This window comes from Nomascus leucogenys, chromosome 6, assembly GCF_006542625.1.
Source record: "Nomascus leucogenys isolate Asia chromosome 6, Asia_NLE_v1, whole genome shotgun sequence".
Taxonomy (NCBI): Eukaryota; Metazoa; Chordata; class Mammalia; order Primates; family Hylobatidae; genus Nomascus; species Nomascus leucogenys.
The window spans coordinates 81,966,784-81,989,893 of NC_044386.1; the positions used below are offsets into that span (position 1 = coordinate 81,966,784).

At 46.2% G+C, this 23,110-nt stretch overlaps 1 protein-coding gene across 4 annotated transcripts in view; it reads left to right on the top strand.

The window, feature by feature from the left end:
* Positions 1 to 23,110, top strand: part of TLN2 (talin 2) — a 460,005-nt gene that overhangs the window by 389,118 nt on the left and 47,777 nt on the right. For all 4 annotated transcript variants that reach the window (XM_030814511.1, XM_030814513.1, XM_030814512.1 and 1 more), the window contains 5 exons: positions 2,853 to 2,999; positions 7,230 to 7,331; positions 9,864 to 9,983; positions 18,762 to 18,908; positions 22,246 to 22,412. In XM_030814511.1, the coding sequence (XP_030670371.1) occupies positions 2,853 to 2,999; positions 7,230 to 7,331; positions 9,864 to 9,983; positions 18,762 to 18,908; positions 22,246 to 22,412 (683 nt within the window). The remainder of the gene's footprint in view (positions 1 to 2,852; positions 3,000 to 7,229; positions 7,332 to 9,863; positions 9,984 to 18,761; positions 18,909 to 22,245; positions 22,413 to 23,110) is intronic.

Consider the following 23,110-nt stretch of genomic DNA (forward strand, 5'->3'; position numbering starts at 1 on the left):
ATATCCCTGTCTGCAGAAGAAATAAAGTTTGTCAAATAGTTACGGGTAGCTTTGATATGGTGAAAAGTAGCACAAGCTTTGGGGTCAAACATAATTGGATTCAAATCCCACCTCTGCCTCTCACGAGTAGATTACTTCATTTCTTTGTTTCTGCACCTAAACAATGAAGGTAATTATGAATACCTCCCTAAGGTACTGGTAGAGACTAAATGAGATAATGTGCCTGACATAGTAGATATGTTTTTTAAAAAAGCGGCAGCCCAGAACCTGGCGTTAATGAATTACCTGCTTACTGAGGCGTTTGCAGTGTAGCCTCTCCCTCACTCCATTGAGCTTTTCTGCGGTATTCTCTATCCCACAGAGCTCTCTTCTCCACTCATCCCCACCCCGCCCAATTCCCTTCTGCAGCATCCTTGATGGGCCCCCACAGATTCTGCCCGCAACACTCCAGCAGAAACGCAGCCCTTTCCACTGTTGGGCAGTTCTAATTATTCCTTGTTTTTCTCCCTCTACCAAAGTTGAAATCTGCTCCCCTGTGGCCTTCTCCCATTTTTCCTTACTCCTGTGATGTCTGTGCCTGCTATCCTGGGCTTTGTATTTGAAGTGCTGTAATAAAGAAACAAGGCTCCTTTGGAAGCAGACTTCAGATGCGTGTCTGAAAAAGAATGGAATCTGGTTTTTCTCTTGTGTGGTGCCATGAGGAACAGTAACAAGGAACCCCTCTGGAATCTAAAATAACGACCTCATTGTTGGACCCACCGATGCCACTTATGAGATTGCTGTCAGTGGTTTAAACAGGCCTTAATTGAGATCCAGCTGTGTCTTTGAGTATCTGAAACTATTGAGCTCTACTAGCAGGTGTGTGTGATTTGAGATTAGGCTGTCTGATAAAGATGAGACTTGCCTTTGGCGTTCAGAAGAAAAGGCCCTGGGTGAGGCCTGAAGTAATTGGAGGAGGCTTCATAGAATAGGTAGACGCTGAGATGACCCTCTAAGAATCTGTGAAAAACTTAACCATGAGAAGTGAAGGAGAGCAGGCCTTCTAGAGAATTCATCAGCATGAGTGGATGGGGAGGTAATTCATTTCTGGGATAACCAAGAGCAAGGACATGCTTTTATAGATTTCGGTGACCTGGTACAGGACAAGTGTCCTTTAGATTGTCCAAGGAGTTCAGAAAGTTTTGTGATTTACTGCTGCCCCCAGAATTTGCTTCTGAACCTTCCTGAGCCTGCATGAGAGTACAGATCCTTGGCAAGCAGTGCTTTTGTCTCCCCCAGAAGGTATACTTCGTTTTCATATGAATGTGTAGAATTGCTGGCATTTTTGTGTCTCCAACAGTCATCTCATTCTAAGTGAGACTTAGAGAAATATGCACCCTCCCTTTCACCTTCTGTATGAATAAAAATGTATGAGATGCTCTTTCTGGAGAGTAGGTCCAAGAGGTATCACCTTTCACACTTCTATCATCAAAATAAAGCAATCTGCACATTTTGTGTTTTACCATGTCTGTGCCATGAAATCAGCTATCAACCCAAATTACCAGTTTACTTCACTCATCCCAAAGAGAGTTCTGTGTATCCTGACACAGTTGCCTCAAGGATAACCACCCATGATCAACATATTTCCCATCTCATCAGATGTCATATTTGAATAACTTTTCTTGCTTCCTATGGCTTTCAATTCAGACAGGGCCGGTTCCTGTGGCTCACATAGCCTCTTGGAATTCTCTTGTATTTAGAAAAATCACCCAATGAGTTCTCGTTTACTGCTTTCCACTGGCTTCTTTACCTTCTCATTTGCCAAAGTAAAGATGCAGTGTCTTGGCCTTTTGAAAGGGTCTACTTGCCCCGCAAGGTGGCTCAGGGCGGCCATGGCTACGGCATGGGTAGACCCAGTGCCTGGATGTAATGCAATTCCGACCCTGAAAACCTGACATCACGTCAAATTTTGCAGAGCGAGGGCACATTTCTTCCTAGCTGCCCTTATAAATGACAAGGCGCCTGCAGCCATATCATCCCACACTGCATAGTGTTGTTATAGTTTCCCCATCTTACCTAGGAGGACTCCGAGCCCAGGGCCACTTACCTAGTTAGCCAGCAGTGGAGCCAGAACTAGAACCCAGGTTTGTCTGTCACCTTGGCTGTTCCCCCTGCATCTTGCTGCTACTTGAGGTATCTTTCAGGGAGCCCAGGACTGCCATTGTTTCATTGTTTTCATTCATTCATTTACTTAGCCCCTACTCTGCTTGACACAGGTGTGAAACGCCTGCTTCCTAATATGGTCTAAGGAATGCATGGGTACTCAGGGCTTTACCTGCAGGGCTCCAAGCATTTCTCCAACCTTATGGCATATAATTTGTGACATAGTTTCAAAGCCTATTAGGCACTCTACAAATATATTTCCCTTAGAGGTACCTACATTTCTGTAATCCAATCTTATCTTTAGACAGGGAATTATAGTATGTTGGGCATCTTTGAAGAGAAGTACATTTATTTTAAGCACATTTTTTCATTATATTATTTTTTAAATGTATCAACTTATATATTTAGGGACCTGTGGCATTCTCTTTCTACAGTCCTGACATAGTAACATAAAAAATTGGTCATGTCATAAGATTTTGATATTGCAGTTTTATTTTTCCCTGATTGTAAAAAGAGATCTTTTTCTATTTGTCTTTCTGATTTTTATTTACTTTGCAAACAAATGGCGAAACATAAAGGGAAGAAATAGAATAGATTTCTGTGCTCCATTGTGGGGGTATGGTTTTATATTCTACTTTTGAAGGTTATTCTTAGAAGACTGAGCACCGCTTTCTTCTGCTTAAGGAAATGTTTCACAATTCTCTTCTCAGGCGCAACACACCCATGACGCCATCACAGAGGCCGCGCAGTTGATGAAGGAAGCTGTGGATGACATCATGGTGACGCTGAATGAAGCTGCCAGTGAAGTGGGGCTGGTTGGGGGCATGGTAGACGCCATTGCAGAAGCCATGAGCAAGGTGGGCGTGGGCTCCAGGGCTCTCTACTCCCTCATCTCCCTCACCCATGGGCCTTGCATGCTTTTCTCTAAGCTGTCAAGGCTCATAGCAACAAGCCTCTTCTTTTCTTGAAGGTTCTAGTTAATGTACAGATATCCAGTCACACGTCCAACATATTATCCTTTATTATTAATGCATTACTTTTGTAAGCCAGTTGTGCCCTTCCTTCTTCTTCTTTTTTTTTTTTTACATGAAAGAAAAAGATGGAGATGGAGAAGATATCATAGATTTCCTCACTTGTAAGATGGAAATTGATTATCTACTTCATAGGGTTTGTTGTGGGGGAACAATTGCCAAAATGAAATAAAAGTGATTCCCGGCCGGGCGCGGTGGCTCACACCTGTAATCCCAGCACTTTGGGAGGCCAAGGCAGGTGGATCACCTGAGGTTGGGAGTTCAAGACCAGCCTGACCAACATGGTAAACCCTGTTTCTACTAAAAATACAAAATTAGCCAGGCATGGTGGCACATGCCCGTAATCCCAGCTACTCAGGAGGTTGAGGCAGGAGAATCGCTTGAGCCTGGGAGGCAGAGGTTGCGGTGAGCTGAGATCATGCCATTGCACTCTAGCCTGGGCAACAAGAGCGAAACTCTGTCAAAAAAAAAAAAAAAAAAAAAAAGTGATTCCCAAGTGCCAGTTTTTGGAATGGCTATTTTGGAATCATGTGGAACTTTAAGAATGTAGATTCCTAGGCTCCACCCCCAACCCACTCAATTGGGTTACATTTTAACATACTCTTTTTAAATGCTCCTTGTGGTTCTGATATCTAGCCAAGCACAGAAACCACTGAAATAGTATATATGCAAAAGCCCATAGTAAACTCTTGTAGGCTACAGACATATAAGAGAACATGAGTATCATTTTCTCATTTAGTGACCCATCAATTGAGTCGGATCATTAGGGTGACATGACTGGAGACAGTTTCAACTCCATATCTCCTGTTCTTTTCCCCAAAGAATCCTTCACTAGTCATGTAAGTTTGACATTCATTAGAAAGAATGCTTGTTCATCAGCATCTAATTGCCATCCTGTGATAGCATGCCAAGAATTTTAGACATCATCTGTGTTTTGAAATGTCCATTGTCAGATTGTGAATACATTAATAAGATTTTTCAGGATAATAAGCAGTCTTTAATTGCTAATTTAGAGAAGATTGGTTGTTCATATCTCCATGAAGGAATGATATGCTGTAACTATAATTAGAATAATTATCCCTAGGCATTATGCAGTCGTTGCCAGCCTGAGAACAAACATAACAAGCCCAGGATGGAATGCTGTGCCTCCCTTTAGAGCCTGAGGCTCTACCTTGTCAAATCGTCCATCAGTTTCTGCTGTGGGCTTCTCATGCTGCACATGTGGACATTTTGGCAGAAAACGAGTGAAATTTCCCTCTTCTGCAGGCCCTTGGATAAGTCTCAGTAGATTTGTTTGGTTTTCAGGACATCAGAACACCAGAGCTTTGAAGATAAACCATGTACCTACCCAAGGACGTTAAGTAATGGAGCCCAAGGTTTCTTGGTGCAAATTAGAAATTCAAATGATAATATTTTTCTTCTTGGGAGAAGATATTTTTCAGTACCACTCAAATGATAGGGAAGGGTTCCATAAATCCTAGGAAGATGGACGTCAGATCCAAAGTCTTTCTTTGATAGCCCTATGCCTTATGCACTGTGATGGGCTGTGGACAGAGAGAGAAGGCCCTGAACCACCTGCCATTAGTGGTGTAGCCTATGCTGTCTCAGCCAGAGACACATTTGGTTCTTCTGGATGGGCTGGAAATAGGTCAGGTGTTACTTGATAGCAGTAATTAGGAACTGCCAGCCAACGCAAGCCACAGAAGCCAGGAGCTATTCTTCCCCCCTCAGTTCTACAAAGTATATAATTGGGGTTTCAATGTTGCCCCTAAACTCTTATCTACCCTGGCCTGACATCCAGGGCACCACACAACACCTCTTCCCCATTCCCATTCTCCCTTCGCTCAGCCTGTTGCTGGGGACTTCGAATTAAGTGATGTGTCAGGTCCTTTGGGTCCCTGTGCAGCAAGGCATTAGAAAGCTGGCGTAGTCTCTCAGAATTTCGTTAATTTGGTTAAAACTCTGAGATACTATTAGACTCATTGTCTGAAATTCTCAAAGCCAGTGAATTATAGAAAAATATGAGTGTAGCCAGAGTTAATTCTAACTTGGATGTGACTCCTGACACTTTGGGGGCTTCCACTGTGGAGCTTCTCTTTGAGATTCTCTCTCGTCATCTGAGCACTAGGAGGTTTGGAGACTCACAAGTAAGTATGAAGTAATCAGCTTTCCGGGTGACCTTGGACAGGTATTCAAGCTCTCAGAACATTGATTTCCTCATTCAGTGAGGTTAGTAGGATCCTGTGGGATTTTGTGATGTGTTATCTTTTCTTTGTTTTTGTTTCGTTTTGTTTTTGGCCAAGTAAGAAAATTAAACAAAAACAAACAAAAACTGTGCTATCTACATCACTGCTGTTTTATAAAAGAAAGGTCATGTTAGCACCCACAAAAGGAGGAAGGCTATACTCTCAGAGTAAAGGGAAGTTCTTTCAAATAAATGAAATTGAAATCCTAGTCACTACTTTGTTCTTTCTTTTCCCATTGTCCTCAGACTAGTTAAAGGTTCTTTGGCTGGTGGCCTCTGGCCAAGAACTCTAAGCTGCCCTTCAGCTCCAGCATCCTGGCATGTTGGTAGTGATGTCACATCTCACATGCACGCTCCTAGCATGTGGCCTGAGGCTTCAGTCAGTTCACAACAAGTGAATGAGTATGCAATTCAGTCTCCTTTGACTAGCAGGGCCCCCGTGCCGTGATGGGGATACAGCATCTATCTGCCTAATAGGGAAAGCTAAAAAAGTCTGGTGTGGAGTTTGTGTTAATAGTTTGGTGAAAATTATATGCTGGGCTATGCAGCCACATCATGCATAGGCCACAGTGATGCCTTCCTTTCACTCACAGTGCAGTCCATGCCTGCTCATGACATATAGCTCTCACTGAAGATACCAGCTAACATTTTCCTAATTGACCACTTGGCCCCAATCTCATCTCTGACTCTGAACTTTATGGCACAGAGCTGCCAGGGAAATCTCAAATACGTCATTGCCTACCCCAGATCCCACTGTTGTCTTCATGATTTCAAGGTTCTCCATAAAACAGATGCAGCCTCATTCCCACTGCTGTCAACAGCCCCCTCCTGTTCAGGTCAGGATGACCTCACTAGACTCACTCTGCCTGTATTCATTTCTGTTCACTTTGTCTCTTCGCCTGGAATACCATTCAGCAACCAGTGGTGATGGTGAGGATGGTGGTGGTGAAGATGGGTTGCCTGCTTCTTCATCATTGACGTTATCATCTTTATCATCAGCATCTTCATTATGGTCATTCTCTCCTCTTCCTGTATATAGTTCTTGACTAGGTGTAGTGTTGATTTTTACTGTAACCATGTGATGCCTGGAAGTTATCACTGAAGGACTGGAGATCAGAGTTTAAGTAACCAGCCCGAGGTTCTCGGAAGCAGATCTTGAATACAAATCTCCTACACCAATATGTCCCCAAGCCTGCAAGGGACATAGTCCCATTGTCTCAGTTCTTCCACCCCACAGTGATCTTGCCCTTCTCTCAGTTCCTATTGCATTTATAGTCAGGTGAGCAACAACTTATTCCTAGTGCTCCTAATTCCTTCTATTCCCCGATTGTGCTCATAAAGAAGGGTTCTGTGGATAGCCATGGACTTGACCATTCCTAAGGAAGTGCTTCCTGATGGAGAGTCCGCCTCCTTTCCCACCTCATCTTCTGGCACATTGCGCTTCCCTAGAAGTGTCAGGCTGGCTCCCACCTCCATGTGCTTGAATTCTGTTCCCTTTTCTTGGGATGCCTTTCCCACCTTTTACATGTGGCAGACTCCTCACCTGGTAAGACTTGGCTGAAACATCACTCCTCTGGAAGGCCTCCCACTCCTCTCAGGCAAGGCTGGGAGCCTCTCCTTGCCATGTACCCTGAATGCCTTATGTGCCCTTCTGTTGAAGTCCTTATTGCACAAGTTGGGTAATTGAGTTGACACTGGGCGAAAGAATCTCTAGGCCCTCTCTGGTTTTCAAAGTTCCTAATTCTCGTAAATACAGCCTGCACTTCAGCAGGCTTCTTATGACCTTTGGATTCTTTTCCTCTCCTCTGTAGCTGGATGAAGGCACTCCTCCAGAACCAAAGGGAACATTTGTCGACTATCAGACGACTGTGGTTAAATACTCCAAAGCCATTGCGGTGACAGCTCAGGAAATGGTAAGAGGGGAGAGAACTGCCCTCCCCACTGTTGTTTGCCTTTTTATCCACTGCCGCCGCTGAGCCTGCAAATCCCAGATCTGTGTCAGAGAGAGAGCCCAGACCACTCTCTAGTCCCTCAGGGGCTCCAGCTTCTGTCCTTTATCTGTGGTCTTTCTGGCTGCCTGTGTCCAGTAGCCCCAGTCTGCTGCAGTTCTTATCTCATGAAAAAGCTGCAAGAGGGAATTAAACATGGCTGAGACTTGGGCATGAGGACAGAGGAGCAAAGGAAGGAGAGAAAATGAGAAGACGGGGAAAGCAAGGAATTTGTAGTTAAGGAGAAAGGGGGAGAATCCTATTCACCTCACGAAGGACTTGAGGTGTTTTTAGTAGATTAAAATAACAGTACAAGAGAAGATATTTGGGGATAAAATAGAACAGAGATGAGATTATCTGATGAAATCAAGTTATAATACTTGGAAACTAAGATATTGCCAGTCTTCCAGGCAAAATGAAACAGTATGGTTATGTAAAAAGAAAAAAAAATTCCCAACAGTAGAAGGCATACAACTTTTGGAGGTAATGTTTTGGTTTGGTTTGGTTTTTGTTTTTTTGTTTGTTTGTTTGTTTGTTTTTCTAAAATGTAATGCAACTAGAACTGTTTTATATAGATTCTTAGATATAAATGGCATTGAGAGATAGTGAATGCTATCTGATATGTTAAGCAGTTATATGAAAGATGACAAATGTTGTCTCCAAAGAATTGATAGGAGTCCATAGAAAAAGTTTCTCCTGACTTTTAAAGGCTCAGATGCTGTAAGATAAAAGTTCAAAAGATGCCTCTTTGATACTTGCCACATAAGCCTGGGTTGAGAAATCAATGGGCCTTCCTCGCTGAAGTGACCAGAATGAGCCACCATGTGGTTGCTGTGCCCAGGTCCCCTCTGAGTGGTTTTGTCATATAATCGTGTGTCCACTAGAGGTTGAGCTTGGACCACAAAGTCGTCCCTGGCTGCTGCCATTCATTCATGGAAACTCTGTGATTGTGCCAGGCTTGTTTAAAAGAATTCGGGCTGGGGAATGGTACACCCATCTCAGTGTTTTGTGAAACGCTGGAGCTGAGCCCAGTCTTGTCCTTCTCAGAGGAGCATGGAGGACGGATCCTAGTCCGAGCCAGCAGCCTTTCAGCACAGATTCCTGATGAGTAGGAAGCACAGCACAGCAGCAGTCGTGTTTGAGCGGTCTCATGGTATTTCTGGAATGTCTCCAGAGCCAGGTCCTGAGCTGCCCTGGCTTGACCCTGGGTGTCCATGAGCTTAAGGAGCCGAGCCTCAGGCTGCATGGCCACTCCTGAGATAACTGGCCTGGCTCCTTGTGTGAAAGAGGCTCTTCTCACCCTGTCAGGATGCCCAGACTCCCAGTGCACCTGTTGGCAGGTCGCAGTGGAGCAGCGCGTGGCAACACTCACTCTCGTGCAGCTCAGTGTGCGTTCCTTGGAGGCCACATCTCAGCCTGAAGCCTGGGACGTGTCTTTGTACACATGCCTTAGAAGGGGTGGACATTCCTGTCCTGCCTTGATGGATGGAGAATCATTCAAAAGGCATTTTAAAAGGCTGTTTAAAATCAAGGTCTTAAAAGGCCACAAAGAAAGAGACAGTATTATTATCCAGAGCAAGAGGAGGTGGAGCAGGAGGGGAGCCCCTTGATGAGGGACGGTGACACCCGTCTGGGTGTCAGATTAAAACTGCTTTTGTGAGAATTTAGAGATATTTTTGTCCAGAGGAAGAGGAAACACTAGAAACTAGCATGCCAGCTACCTTAGATAACTGAGATGCATCAGTCTACGAAACAGAGAAAAATCCTGAGTATCTTCATAATAAAGGCAGAACTTGACCATGTGGGCTACGCACCACTCTTAACTAAATTTGTGGCTAAAACCTTGTCATTCTTCGGCACAAATTTACTGCAAAGCTGTATCCTCTATGAGTGTTTTCCTCTAAAACACTGACTTATCCAGCACTTCTCATTCATGGTTTTCTTAACAGCCCTGTCCTCATGCCCTCTCTCGCCTGGGTGGGACCTGCTTCGGGGCACCCAGAGACCAGATCAGCCCCCGACAGAAGCCTGGGCCCAGGGGTGAGAAGCGCACAGGGCTTGTGCCTCCTGGGAGTTTCTAGGGGGAATTCCTCTGGTGATCCCCCAGGGCAGGGCTGGCGAGGGGCTGGCATACTCACCTGCCAGAGGGTGGGCCCTGGGTGCTGGCTCCAAGCTGCACAGCCCGAACGCTGAGCATGTGCCCACCAAGCCCGGCCAGAATCTGTGGCCTGAGCGGGGCCCTGCGAGGGCTCTGGCCTTTTGTGTGCAATGCAGCATGGGCTTGGCTTGAACTGCCCTCTCCAGCATCTAGCCCCAAATGCAAGGCCTGGCCTTCACCCCCTCAGGAGCTTAAAAGTGAATGAAACCCTTTGGCTTCCAGTGATATTAACACATGGATCTCATGCGTTTCTCTGTGTGTATGTGTGTGTGTGTGTCTTGCTTGTTTTCTTTTTCCAGATGACTAAGTCGGTTACTAACCCGGAGGAGTTGGGAGGACTGGCTTCACAAATGACCAGTGACTATGGGCACCTGGCTTTCCAGGGCCAGATGGCAGCAGCCACGGCGGAACCAGAGGAGGTCTGCCACCTTAAGACCCCTATTTTAAGATGCACACACACACCGGTGCCCACTCCTGGGTATTTCTTCATAGCTTAGCTCCACTCTAGAAGACCCCAGCCCAGTAACCAGAGCCCAGTTTATTTCCCCACCACTGCACAGCACGGGTCCAGACCAGGTAGCCCCAGGCTGTACTCAAGGCTCACTGCCCCTTATGGGGCAGACTGGCCAAGAACTGGGGCATGGGCTTTCAGACAGAAGGACTTTGTATACAGTGTTCTACCAGGTCCCCTGTCCCTAGCCCTGTCACCTGCTGTCTCTATTAGCATGCCCAAGCTTGGGACTGCCATCTTATCACTTCCTACTCCAGTTAGCACATCCCCCGCAATTATTTTTGTTTTCCGAAGGTTCACAGAAGTGTTGAAAGAGTCAAGTATGAAAATTAGCCGTCCCTCTCCCTAGAAAGAGCTACTTTCATGAAACAAAGTCTTGCCTGAATATTCTGGGTGGCTAAGAATTGGCCCAGAGATACCTCCTGTGGCCTCCTTTTATTACTTCCCTGCCTTTCCTAGACCAGCTTTCCTTAGCGGCCAGTGTAGACTTGGCTTTAGAATGCCTGTACTCGTAAGAGTCTAACCGTAGCCAAAGTTGGGCCCCAAAGGCCACTTTCTAAGAGTGCCATCTCTCATACTTCTAATGGGGTGGTCCATTCGGAAGGACACAGGTCAGGTGCAGCTCCAAGGAGCCTTTTGTAGCATCTGTATCAGTGTGAACACACAGAAGGAGTCCAGGGCTTGGGGAACCACATGGCTTCTTAGAGAAAGGAGGCCCAATTTAAAATGAAGATGAATGGAGTGGATTACAGGGACACTTGAAAGATAAAGGTAATTATATTCTGTGAAATTCAGCAAGCTGTTTATTGAGCTCAGACCCTGTTCAAGACGTTCCTAAATGAACTGAGTTGTCAAGGCAGAAGGTTGTAATTGGTCTTCTCTTCTTATAGTGACAGGCACTGTCCCCAAGTTACTCAGTGCTGCTATTTCTCCTGGGAGTCAGGTCTAAGTATGTTTTTACAGAGACTCCGAGAGATATTCCAGAAATGAAGTCCCAAAACAAATCACTTTCTAATGTGTGTGGTAACAGTGCATGTAAATAGGAATACCATATATATATATGTACTTGCATACATATATATCTAGCATGGGATTACTTAAGTCTCTAACAGTGCCTGCATTTTGAGATACTAGAATAATTGACTAGGCTGTAGCATGAATAATTGTATTTGCGATGAGTGTGAAGTCACTACCAAGAAAAGAGAGTTATCACCCACATTAAGATTCTGTTGATTCTTTACACAGGCCTATCATTTTTTTTTTAAATAGACTCCCTGTTTTAGTAAGATCATCTAGATTTATAATTCATTTGACTAACCTATAATTTTGAACTCCATAAACAAATGTAAGGGAACTTGTGTTACAGTAAGGAAAAGTTTGCTTGGACAAAAGGAAAAAGTGGGCTGGGCGCGATGGCTCACGCCTATAAAGCACTTTAGGAGGCCGAGGCGGACGGATCACTTGAGGTTAGGAGTTCAAGACCCAGCCTGGCCAACATGGCGCACCTCCTTGTCTACAAAAATACAAAAATTAACTGGGCATGATGGCACGCGCCTGTAATCCCAGCTACTTCCAAGGTTGAGCCAGGAGAATTGCTTGAACCCGGGAGGTGGAGGTTGCAGTGAGCCAAGATTGTGCACTGCCCTTTAGCCTAGGCAACCGAGTGAGACTCCATCTCAGAAAAAAAAAAAAAAAGAAGAAGACGTGTTTGGCAAGGGAGGTTTGGATATCTGTCCACAGAAACCTTTAAAAATGGAATCTACCATCATCTGCCTTAGGCAGTTTAACTGCTGCCTCCCTGAACTGTCTGTAGGGCCCTTTCCACATGAGTTCTTGTAAGCTACCCACCCAACGTGTGAAACAAGCAGATTTTTTTTTTATTACGACAGAGACCATTAAACCAAAATATAAAATAATGCCAAAACAGCGAGGAAAGAGAATGTGTTGCTAAAAGCACAACAACAGGTTACTTTGGTTATTGGCCCTGCATTTGTAGCAGCTGACGTTTTCATTAAGGTTTTCCTTTTCACTGTTACATCTTGAGATGTATTTTACATTCCAGACACGAGAGCAGTGTGACCTGGAGTGAAAAGGGGCAGAGAGAATATAAAATTTCCAGTGGCTTGCTAAGGAAAATTCTTTGCGTGCATTTGCCAGACAGATGTCTGGGGAAAACTGAGAAGGTTAGGAGATCCCTGAAGCAATGTAGTTTTTTATTCCAAGATCGTAGAATTATTTGTTTACCCAAGAGGGCCCCCCCATCACAGCATGTGAAACTATTTATATCCAGGGGAAATAAGGAGCTGCTCCCTTCACTGCAGTCCCGCAGTCCGCTGTGCAAGGTCAGCATTTTGGTCTTTTCCAGAATGTGACAATTACAGGAAAAGTCATAGCTCTGCCCTGGAATGTCAAGCAGGAGCTTTATCTGCTTATTTTTCATGGAAAATTCAAACCTTTGTTAACATCACTTTGAAAACTTCTTTCTTTGGAAAAGTTAAAAACCTCCAGCAGCTTTGCAATGTAAGATTATTTTCCCCTTAAAAAAAAGAAGAAGAAGAAAGAACTCGAGATCCTATGAGCCACAACTTCTAAATGTAAATCCTGAGGAAAAGATTTAGCGACAACAGCGTTGTCTCTGAGGAAAATGTGCAGTAACCACTTGAAATACCGGATGCCTTAAAAGCTGGCACGATCATTTGTTAAGCGCCTGTGGTGAGAACCATAGCCCTTTCCCCCAGATGAAATGGATGTCTGCTTTAGAATTCTCTAAAATTTTCCACCCCAAGACACACGTGCTGGAGGTGGGAAAAGGATGCCCCACTGCCATTGGACCCGCTCTTTTATTAGGTTGGTGCAAAAGTAAATGCGGTTTCTGCCATTTCTTTTAGTGGCAAAAACCGCAATTACCTTTACACCAACCTAATAATAATTCTATTATCATTACTATTATTTTGAGCCAGGGTCTCACTCTGTTGCCCAGGCTGGAGTACAGTAGTGCAATCACAGCTTACTATAGCCTTGAGCTCTGTCCCGGTCTTAAGCGATCCTCCCAACTCAGCCTCCCAAGTAGCTGGGACTACAGGTGTGCGCCACCATGCCTGGTTAACTTTTCTATTAACAAGGTCTCACTATGTTACCCAGGCTGGTCTCAAACTCCTGGACTCAAGCCACCCACCTGCCTCACCCTCCCAAGTGCTGGGATTACAGATGTGAGCCACCATGCCCAGCCACTTGCCACTTTTTTCTTCCGTGTTTTCTATCTTTGTCAGATAAGTTCCATTCTTGCCTTTTCAACTTTCACAAGCTATCCCAAGCAAATTATATTTGACCTGGTTTCAGACGTAGTTGTTTTTTAAGGCTTGGGAAAAACCAGTGCGTTTTGTTTTGTTTGAGGCAGTGAGGAAAGGCAATCAGGATTCCTTAGACCCCCTCCAACTGGAATCAGATCCAAAACTTCATAAAGACCAGGCTTTTAATTTCCCCCAAGGCACAAAACCAGGAGATGATTTTCTCCGTTTTACTTTTATTTCGACAAGAAAAGAATTGAGGGTTTTTCTTGAGGCTCAAGTAACACTTTTCTAAAGTTGCCAATTTAAAACCCCACATTTTATGTCTTTGAGCAACATTCCTTTCTAATAAACACTGGTAGTTCGTTGGATCACCCTGTGGGCTGGTCATATTTACTGAGAAGTTCACTATTGCATGGAGAAGCTTAGCATTTTTAAATTCCTTATCTTTTTTTTTTTTTTTTTTTTTTGAGACAGAGTCTGTCATCCAGGCTGGAGTACAATGGTGTGATCTCGGCTCACTGCAACCTCCGCCACCCGGGTTCAAGCGATTCTCCTGCCTCAGCCTTCTGAGTAGCTGAGATTACAGGCACCCGCCACCATGCCAGGCTGATTTTTGTATTTGTAGTAGAGACGGGGTTTCGCCATGTTGTCCAGGCTGGTCTTGAACTCCTGGCCTCAAGTGATCCACCCATCTCGGCCTCCCAAAGTGCTGGGATTACAGGGATGAGCCACTGCACCCAGTCTAAATCTCTTATCTTTTTGGATACAGACTCAAAAAATGAATTTCCTCTGTGGCTCACGCCTGTAATCCCAACACTTTGGGAGGCCGAGATGAGTGGATCACTTGAGGCCAGGAGTTTGAGACCAGCCTGGACAACATGGTGAAACCCCGTCTCTACTACAAATACAAAAATTAGCCGGGCATGGTAGGGGGAGGGGGGGTGCCTGTAATCTCAGCTATTCAGGAGGCTGAGGCAGGAAAATCGCTTGAACCCGGGTGGCGGAGGTTGCAGTGAGCCGAGATTGCACCATTGTACTCCAGCCTAGACAAAAAGAGCGAAACTCCATCTCAAAAAAAAAAAAAAAAACAAAAACAAAAAAAACGGAATTTCCTTTCAAGGATGTTCCCCTAGTAAAACAAAATGTTCTAGGAAATTGCCAGTAGACTGTTGGTTCTGTTGTCCTCTTTCATTTCAATGCCCTAGCTGTTCCATGTGCCTCTGCAAAGTAATAGTAAAAGAGTTATTATTTATCAAGTCCTACCGCATGTCAGATGCTGTGATGGGCCCAATCCTGTTTCCCCTCACAACTGCAGTGAGATAACAATCTTCTTTTCTTCCCCATTTCACAGATAAGCAAACCTAGGCTCAGGGAGCTTAGTTAAATGCCCAAGACCACACAACTACAGTCGCTAGTATGCAAGCCACTTTAAATAACTTTTTGGAATAAGTGAATGTTCCAAGTAAGTAAATAAGTTAACAAGTAAATATGTGGAGTAGCCAGGATTCAAACCCAGGTTAGTCAGGCATCACAACCCTGGCTGCCTCTCTGCACCAGTCTGCCTCCTTTTGCAGCAGTACACATTCATATGGCACTTTCATCTTTTTGAGATTTTCCACATGTACCTGTTCATTTGACCATCCCATCAGCCTCCAGAATGGGACATAGCTTCTGTCCTGTGTCACAGGGGAAGGAACAAAGGCCCCTCAAGGTTAGTGGGCTCACCCAGAATGTCAGGTTCCCAAGGAGAAGGCAGAGCTGGAAGAAGGTCCCTAGTCCTTTCTGCTGCCCAAAGGGGTGAAACGTTGAGAACAGGGCTGGCTGGGAATCCTGAGACCCCATCCTTCCTCTTAGATTCAGCCCTCCTGGCCCATGAACATCAGTGGATGAAGCCTATTTCAGCTTGTCCTTGATAACCCTGCATCCCTCCCGTGTGCTGTCCAAATAGGATTGTGCAGACACACATGCAAGATACCTGTGAGGCTGAGCCTCAAGGGGGTCTCCAGGTACGTAGATGACAGTTGTGTGACTTGGCACAGCCCTGAATATGGAGGCAAAGCCCTGGGTTGACTGAGAACACCAAAGGCCTTTGCAGCTGTTGCCTCACTTATTCTCATCCCCTTGTTTTCTGGTGCTGGCCTTCCTTGGAGCTTCTTAACTGGAATTTTATTTCTGATGACCACTGGGCCAGCCGCACCATTGATCCTATACAGGCTCCCTTGCTATGTGCATCGTGTCACCTCCAAGAAAGGGGCCAGGCAGCAGGGCGCTGGGGTATGTTTTTAGAGCGTAGCGTTCGGTGGGGTGTGGCACTAAGGGAGCACAAGAGTGTTGTTGAGGATGTATCCCACCATGGATCATGTCATCCCATAGGGTTCAGGTTCAAGACAGCTCAAGAGTGGGTCCTCCCTCCCTCCCACTCTGAAGGGGATTTAAGATACAGGTGTTCGTCCCGGTGCCTTGCATTCTGCAAATAGAAAGCTCAGGCTAGACTCTGCATGGGAGCAGGAGGAGCGCACAGAGAAGTTGGAGAGCCTGGGTCTCTTCTAGCATCATGGTTTCATGCCATGTTCTTCAAAACCCACGGAGAAGGTTCTGCATGTTTGCCCCTAGTGTCGCTTTTTAAGCTTAATTTAACTGTTGTTGAAACTGTTAGGAAAACCCGCATTGCTGTCAACCTTTCACTCATGTGGGTGGCAGAAAGGAGCTTTTGAGTGTGGTCTAGGCCAAATGGGAACCCCTTGGGGGCCACCAGTGCTTTGCTTCAGGCTGCGGGGTAGTTTTGTGCTGATCTCAGGCTGCTGCTGCATCTGCCTTGCCTGCAGTGGTCAAGAACTGGGAGGAAACTGCTCTCCTTTGGTTTCTTTACGCATGTAACAGGATTTTCTCAACACTGTGTCACCAAAGCAAAATACAGAAATAATTTGGTGGCTAAGGCTGTAACTAGCCTTCATAACCTTATCTGTAAAACTTTGGTTCACTCAGTCTCATTTTTGGCTTTTTATTGGGTCAAAGATACACATTTTAACTCATAAAGGAAGAGTATACTCATAACCCATTACTGCTATCCATTTGACATATTGAGATCCACAAGAGATTTAATTTCGAGAGGGAGAGGAAGGGTTCTGCTGCTAAGTAGAAAAATCAAAGAAGTTAGAAAAACACTGATCTACCGAGTAGAGCATTGTGCTCAGGATTAAAGACCTGGATTCTCACCTAGTTTTGCCAGGGACCAGCTGTGTGATCTTAGGCAAATCACATCACTTCTCTGGATCTATAAAATGGGGAGGTTGAACTGCTAAGATCTTTTTTACCTTGAAATTCTGTAAATGTTTCTAACTCCATTTCCTTCTTACTTGACTTTTCCAGCAGCACTTTACCCTTTAAAGATCTGTGGTCATCACTGACCTCAGAGCCCTTGCCTCTAGATTATCTTACCCTGAAATACTTAGGTTTTAACTCTGTGGATCTGGAACGCTTCAAGAGCCAGATTGTTTGAAACTTTAATGGGGTATACCCCTGCTTCAGCTTAACATTATTTTCAAACCAACAAACATGTCCAGCAAACACATATATTTAAATGACATGACACCTGTGTGGGCTGGAGTGTTTTTCCCGCCTCAGCGGCAGCCTTACTACTACACCATTCCAGATCTGTTTGCAGAGCTGCCGTGTTGTGCAGTCCAGAGGTGCTGCTGCTGTTGTATTCTGCATGGAGGTAGTCAACAAGACAGCCCTGCCTAATTATGAAATGTCTGTAGCACCCTGTGTACGAAGGTGTATAGAAGTGTATAGAAAGCACCCAAAAGAGCAGAAGCTTGGCTGGGTGTGATGGCTCACGCCTGTAATCCCAGCACTTTGGGAGGCCAAGGTGGGCGGATCACTTGAGGTCAGGAGTTCGAGACCAGCCTGGCCAACATGGTGAAACCCCGTCTCTACTAAAAAAAAAAAAAATACAAAAATTAGCCGGGTGTTGTGGTGGCCACCTGTAATCCCAGCTACTCAGGAGGCTGAGGCAGGAGAATGCCTGAACCGGGGAGGCGGAGATTGCAGTGAGCCAAGACCACACCACTGCTCTCCAGCCTAGGTGACAGAAAAAGACTCTATCTCAAAAGAAGAAAGTGTATAGAAGAGACCTAAAGGAGCAGAAGCTCAACTTTGTTGATCAGGAGAATATTCTACTAAATGAATTTAAAAGTATTTTGGGCCTTTAAGGGGTTTAGAGGAGGGTTTTTTTTCCCTAAAAACAGTGTTTCGATAATATGAGAAATAACAATTGCAGCACCCCTCATTCTCCAAAGTCACTCTTTAACTGTGACTAATGAGATGGTATTGGAAGATAGCATCCAGGGGGCCAAAAATCTCCCAGGTTTTATTCACAATACCTGAGATGTTTTCATAACTCTTCCTGATAGACGCTGGAAAAAAAAAGAGCCATAGCTTCTAGCTCTTGTAGATTCTTGAAAATAACACTGACCCATGCTTAAAGTTTTGTTTTGGTTTGGTTTAAGTTGCCTACCTGGGCTGGAAGGCAGATTATTTATGGCAGCTGTATTGATCAGACCAAAATGAAATTTGATGTGAAACGGGGCTGTAGGAATGCAAACTTCGGGGAGGTGGAAGTGGAATTTATTACACCTTAAAGGAGACAGCTGGCAGCTAATCCAGAGCGAAGCCCACTTGGCCTCTCTTAGGCAAAGTACCTTTTATAATCACATAACCCAGGAGTTATTAAAAGAATGTGGGCCTGCTGAGCTTTTAGCTCTAAAAATGTACCTTTTAAAGGAAACCTCAAACCTGGCCTGATAGGAAGTCTGGGCTCGGTATGGTCGCTGTCCCCATGGGATACAGCTGGGGAAGGGGGTGTTCTGGTTGGTAAACATAGCAATTTTGCAAGAATCTGAACACTTCGAAATATGCTTAATACGGAAACCACATTTTGAACCTCTAATTACCCTCTAGAGTTATTGTGAAGAATAAATGAAATTAAACACATTACCTGCTTAGAAGAGGCCTTGACACACAATAGGGGCTCAGTAAATGCTTGTTGAATGAATAACAGAATTATCCCACAAAGTTCATCTAATTAACATTCTTACCAGGTAGCTGGAGGAGCAGATAAGCTATGAACCAGGAAAGATAATGTATCAAGGAGAGTATTATGCTAGGACCGCAAGATACAGGCTTGCTAGGTAGAGACTGGGCATTTTACAGTCTCTCAAAAGGGAAGCAAAATCAACCAAATTCCATACTTCACCAAACACAGACTCCTAATAGGAGTGGAATTTTCCTAGCCAGGCTCCCATAGGACGTAGGAGAAATTTTCCACGTAGGGAAGGCCTCAATGGCAGGATCCATCACGCTTCTTCTTCCCCATCCTGGGCTTGCCTCTGCAGATCGGATTCCAGATTCGCACTCGTGTGCAGGACCTGGGCCACGGCTGTATCTTCCTGGTGCAGAAGGCAGGGGCCCTCCAGGTCTGCCCCACAGACAGCTACACCAAGAGGGAGCTGATCGAATGCGCCCGTGCTGTCACGGAGAAGGTAAGGAGCAGCCCTCAGTTTAGAGCCACAGGAACCTGCGCTGGCTCTCAGTGATCCGCTGTAATCAAGGACAAAAGCAGGAAACTAAGCCAAAGCTAACCCAGCTGACTCAGCTATCTCATCCCGATCTTCCCCACTGCCCAGGTTCTCCCAAAAATGGGGTGCATCAGGGAGCTGGGGTGATCATAGGCCCAGAGAATTTGAGGACTTAGAGGGACTGTCCCATGAAGGTCAGGCCCTGGCACTACCCCTTCTTGCAGGGCTTCCCCATAGGCAGATTGTATCAAAGTCCCCATCAGCAGCCAGGAGCCCCTGGTCAGGGGAGGCCTGGAGCCACAGCCCTTTCCTGCAACCCCTGTTGACACCATCTTCTCAAGGAGGCTGCTGAGGGCTGAGTCAGGAGGAGTGAAAATCCCGTTGGTGTAACCTCTCATTTACAGATGAGACAGTGAAGTGGGGGTGGGTTAGGCCACATGGGGCAGTGGGGTGTACCTTTGTGGAGAAGCAGAAACTTGTCCTCGGTTTTCTGATTCTAAAGACAGTTGTTTGTAGAGAGATTCCCATGGGGTGGTGAAGAAGGCTCTAAGATCTTCGCTAAGGTACTTCAGCTTTCCACAACTCGATTTCCTCATCTGTAAAATGAGGATAAAAATATATAATATCCGACTCACAGAACTGCAAAGATTTACTGTGCTGATATGTGTAAAAGTGCCTGGTACGGTGCCAGACACCCAGTTACACATCTAATAAATCTAGCTACTGTTTTCTCTAAACTTTCCTCCAAACTTCTTTATCCCCAGGCAGTTTTCCCCAGTTAACCATGCCGTACTCTGAATGTTTCTTCATTCCCAAGTAGCTCTTTTATTCTCCCCCAGTACGCGAGTCTTTTGCTTTGCTTTTTGTCTCGGAATCATTTTTCAGCTCAGCTGTTTTGCAGGCTGCTTGAGGTACAGGATAAAGCATCCAGGTTTGGTGGCTTTTCCCCTTCCCTTCACTCTGGTTCATAGGACATAGAGCTGTGTCCTGTTTAGAAACTTGGCAACAGACTTGAGGGGCGGGCGGGGGGAGCCCTCAACTGGAAGCTGCTGCCACAGAGGCTGGTCTGTCCGTGGCCCTCCCTGAGGCCAAGCCACAGTCTGGCCTTCTCCTGTAGCCCACAGGGCTGTCCAGCCTCCTGGGACTCCACAGACGAGGAAATAAGTCTCTCAGCTGGAGGAAGGCATTTGCCTTCCTTTCAAAGCCCTTTCTTGTTATTGAAGTTATTCTTGCCCAGTTCCCCATAAAAGGCCTTATAGCGGGAGCACCAGGAAGGGAGGAGAGGGCTCCAAGCTACATAGTGTTTGTAGGCATGGCCAAGCAGCTTGGTCTTCCTGAGCTGGCCTTGGCCCTGCTACCTCTCCTGGCTGTGGGTCCCTGATTTAGGACACCTGGAGGGATCACCAAAGGAGAGGAGGTGGCTCGTTCCTAACAACTGGCCTTTTGACTGTTTCTTGCTGCGCGTCCCTGTCCTCTATGCCTTGTGTCTCGTTATATGCCTTGATGGTGTGTTTAGTGTACCCACACAGAGCCATGACTTGTCTGCCTTTGTGTCCTCAGACCCTAGTGACTAGCAGATACTCAATAGACACCTGCTGGCTGGCACACCCTTCACAGAGGGTGAGATGCTATTTCTGGACTCTTTTTCTTTCACCTTGTTTAAGAATGTCTCTCTCCCACACACATGTACAACCCTGCAGGCCTCGCATGATACTTGGCCTTTGTCACCCATCCTCTGAGGGGCTTTCCACAACCTGGATACCTCATTTCCCGGCCAGCTCTGTGCCAGTCTGACTTGTCTTTTGCTGGTAGGACCTAGTAGCATTTAAAAGAAAGGCAGATGAGGAAGAGAAACAATTCCTTGTGGGCTGGTCTTGGAATGTGGTAGGTACCCAGGAAATGGTCCCTGTGCCTCTCCTGCCAGACTGTGTCCAGGGCCTCTGCTGAGATCTAAGCAGCACAGGGACAGAGTGTCTCATACTCCATGCCTCTTGCTGGCACAGTGAAACAGTGACTCCCCTGCTCTGGGTCAGCATGTTTGAAGAAATATACATACAAAACGTTGTCAGATTCTTCTTTGGGTCATAGTCAAGGGTAGCAGGTGTGTGCACACAGAGATTAATACAAAGACTCAAAGAGCCTCCAGCCACTAGCCTGACACATGCAATTTACATTGGGTGCAGTGGGCCATCCTGAGGGCAAGAACGGTGTGCTGTGGGATCCCGGGAGGCAGGGCTGTCTCTGGAAGAGGAGAGCCAGGGGGAGGTGTCTGGGGCTCGGCTGTTTTGCAGGCTGCTTGAGGCATAGGATGATATATCTGTGCTTGATGGCTTTTCCTTCTTCCTTCACTTTGGCGTCTTGCGGGGCAACTAGTTCGGTGGCTGGGGGAGAGGGGCAGGAGGCATTGCAGGCAGAGCGCAGACCCAGGGTGGAGAGATGGGAGTGTTTGGGAAAGTCAGGAGCTGGCGGGTGTGTTGAGAGCCAAGTGAAGCGGACACATGACCAGAAAGGGAGCTCAGCCAGGGAGATTTGTAAGCAGGGTGTTAGCGTGGTCAGGTTTATGTCATAGGAGAGTGAGCAGTGAGGGTCTCGGAGCAGTGAGGGTGTATGTGATGGGTGAGGGTGACAGCACAGGATTTCTGACATGGAAGACACCCGAGTGAACTTGCTGGGCCCTCGGGGCACTGAAGTGATGGTTCGGGGGTGGATGACGGCTCCCAGGAGTGTTAGAAGTGGAGAGGTCACATACGCAGATCCCCTGTAGACTCCAGCCCTTCTGAACTACATTCTGGAGAATTTCCATCCCAGCAAAGGAGCAATGAGTGTTAGCAGTGGCCCATTCCTACTGAAAATCCTAATAAAAGGGGATGTAATCGCCACACCTTTCACAGGAGCCTAAGCCTTTCTCCCGTTCTGTGGTTTCGGAAACATAGTAGTAATTGAATAAATAGCATCTGCCCTCTACTGAGCACTTACTGTGTGCCAAATGCCTTGCTAGACACTTTACAGATATTTTTCTTCCTACTTAATCCCCTCAACAACCTTGATAGGCCAGAAATAATGGCCCCATTTTACAGATGAGGAAACTGAGGTTTGGAGAGGTAATGCAGCTTTGCCTAAGGTCACATGGCCTGTAAATGGCAAAGCTGGTATCCAGACTGAGGCTGTTGACTCCAGACGTGTGCCGTTAACCTCTAAGCTACATCACCTTCTAAGAGCGAATTCAGTATTTTCAGAATCTGCTTTTAGGTCCTGTTCTCTCCATTTCTTAGCTCCCCTCACATTCCCTTTCTGCCTACAGGTCTCCTTGGTGCTCTCGGCTCTCCAGGCCGGGAACAAAGGAACCCAGGCGTGCATTACAGCCGCCACTGCTGTGTCTGGGATCATTGCCGACCTGGACACCACCATTATGTTTGCAACAGCGGGGACGCTGAATGCAGAGAACAGTGAGACCTTCGCAGACCACAGGTACGTGGGGTTCCTGGACGGGGAGAGGTTCAGGCCGGCCTGCCCCTGAAACTCATGATCGTCTTGGAGACGCCACCTGGGAGCCAGAAATGCAGTTATCTGTTTTGATTTCAACAAGATGCACAAGTTGGGAAAGTGAACCATGTAATCAGAATAAGCCCCCTTTGCCAACTGTAAACACAGTGTCGTGGTTCGAGCTTTGCCTTTGACAGCCTTAAATCCAGCCTGCTACAGCAAAAGACAGCTTTTAGACCTGCCACCTGCTGAGCCAGAGAGCCGTTCCTCAAACTACTGGCCAACGCCAGCAGGATTGGGAATGGCGGGGGCAGGCATATTTCGCTTAAACCCTGTTTTGGGAAGATAGGGGCTCAAAGCCCCTATGTCTGCTCAGCTTGCACTCAGCCTCTCTATCTGCTGCTAGGGACCTCTGAAACCTCACCGCATGTCCAACACCTTTCTTCCCCCCTGCAATCCAAGGGCTGGGCTAGGGAGGCGGTTCCCAGAGCTCTGCTGTCCCTTCCCAAGCCCAGCCTCTGATTCTGAACAAGGTGCCCCAACCCGTGTGTCTTCACAGTCACTAGCTATGAAGTATTTTAAGGGACAGTGGGAGCCATAGAAAAGAAGCTGACCTTTCATTGAACTATAGGGCTTGGGAAGGGAGCCAGGTTGGTGGGCCTGACTCTCACTGAAGTTTTCAT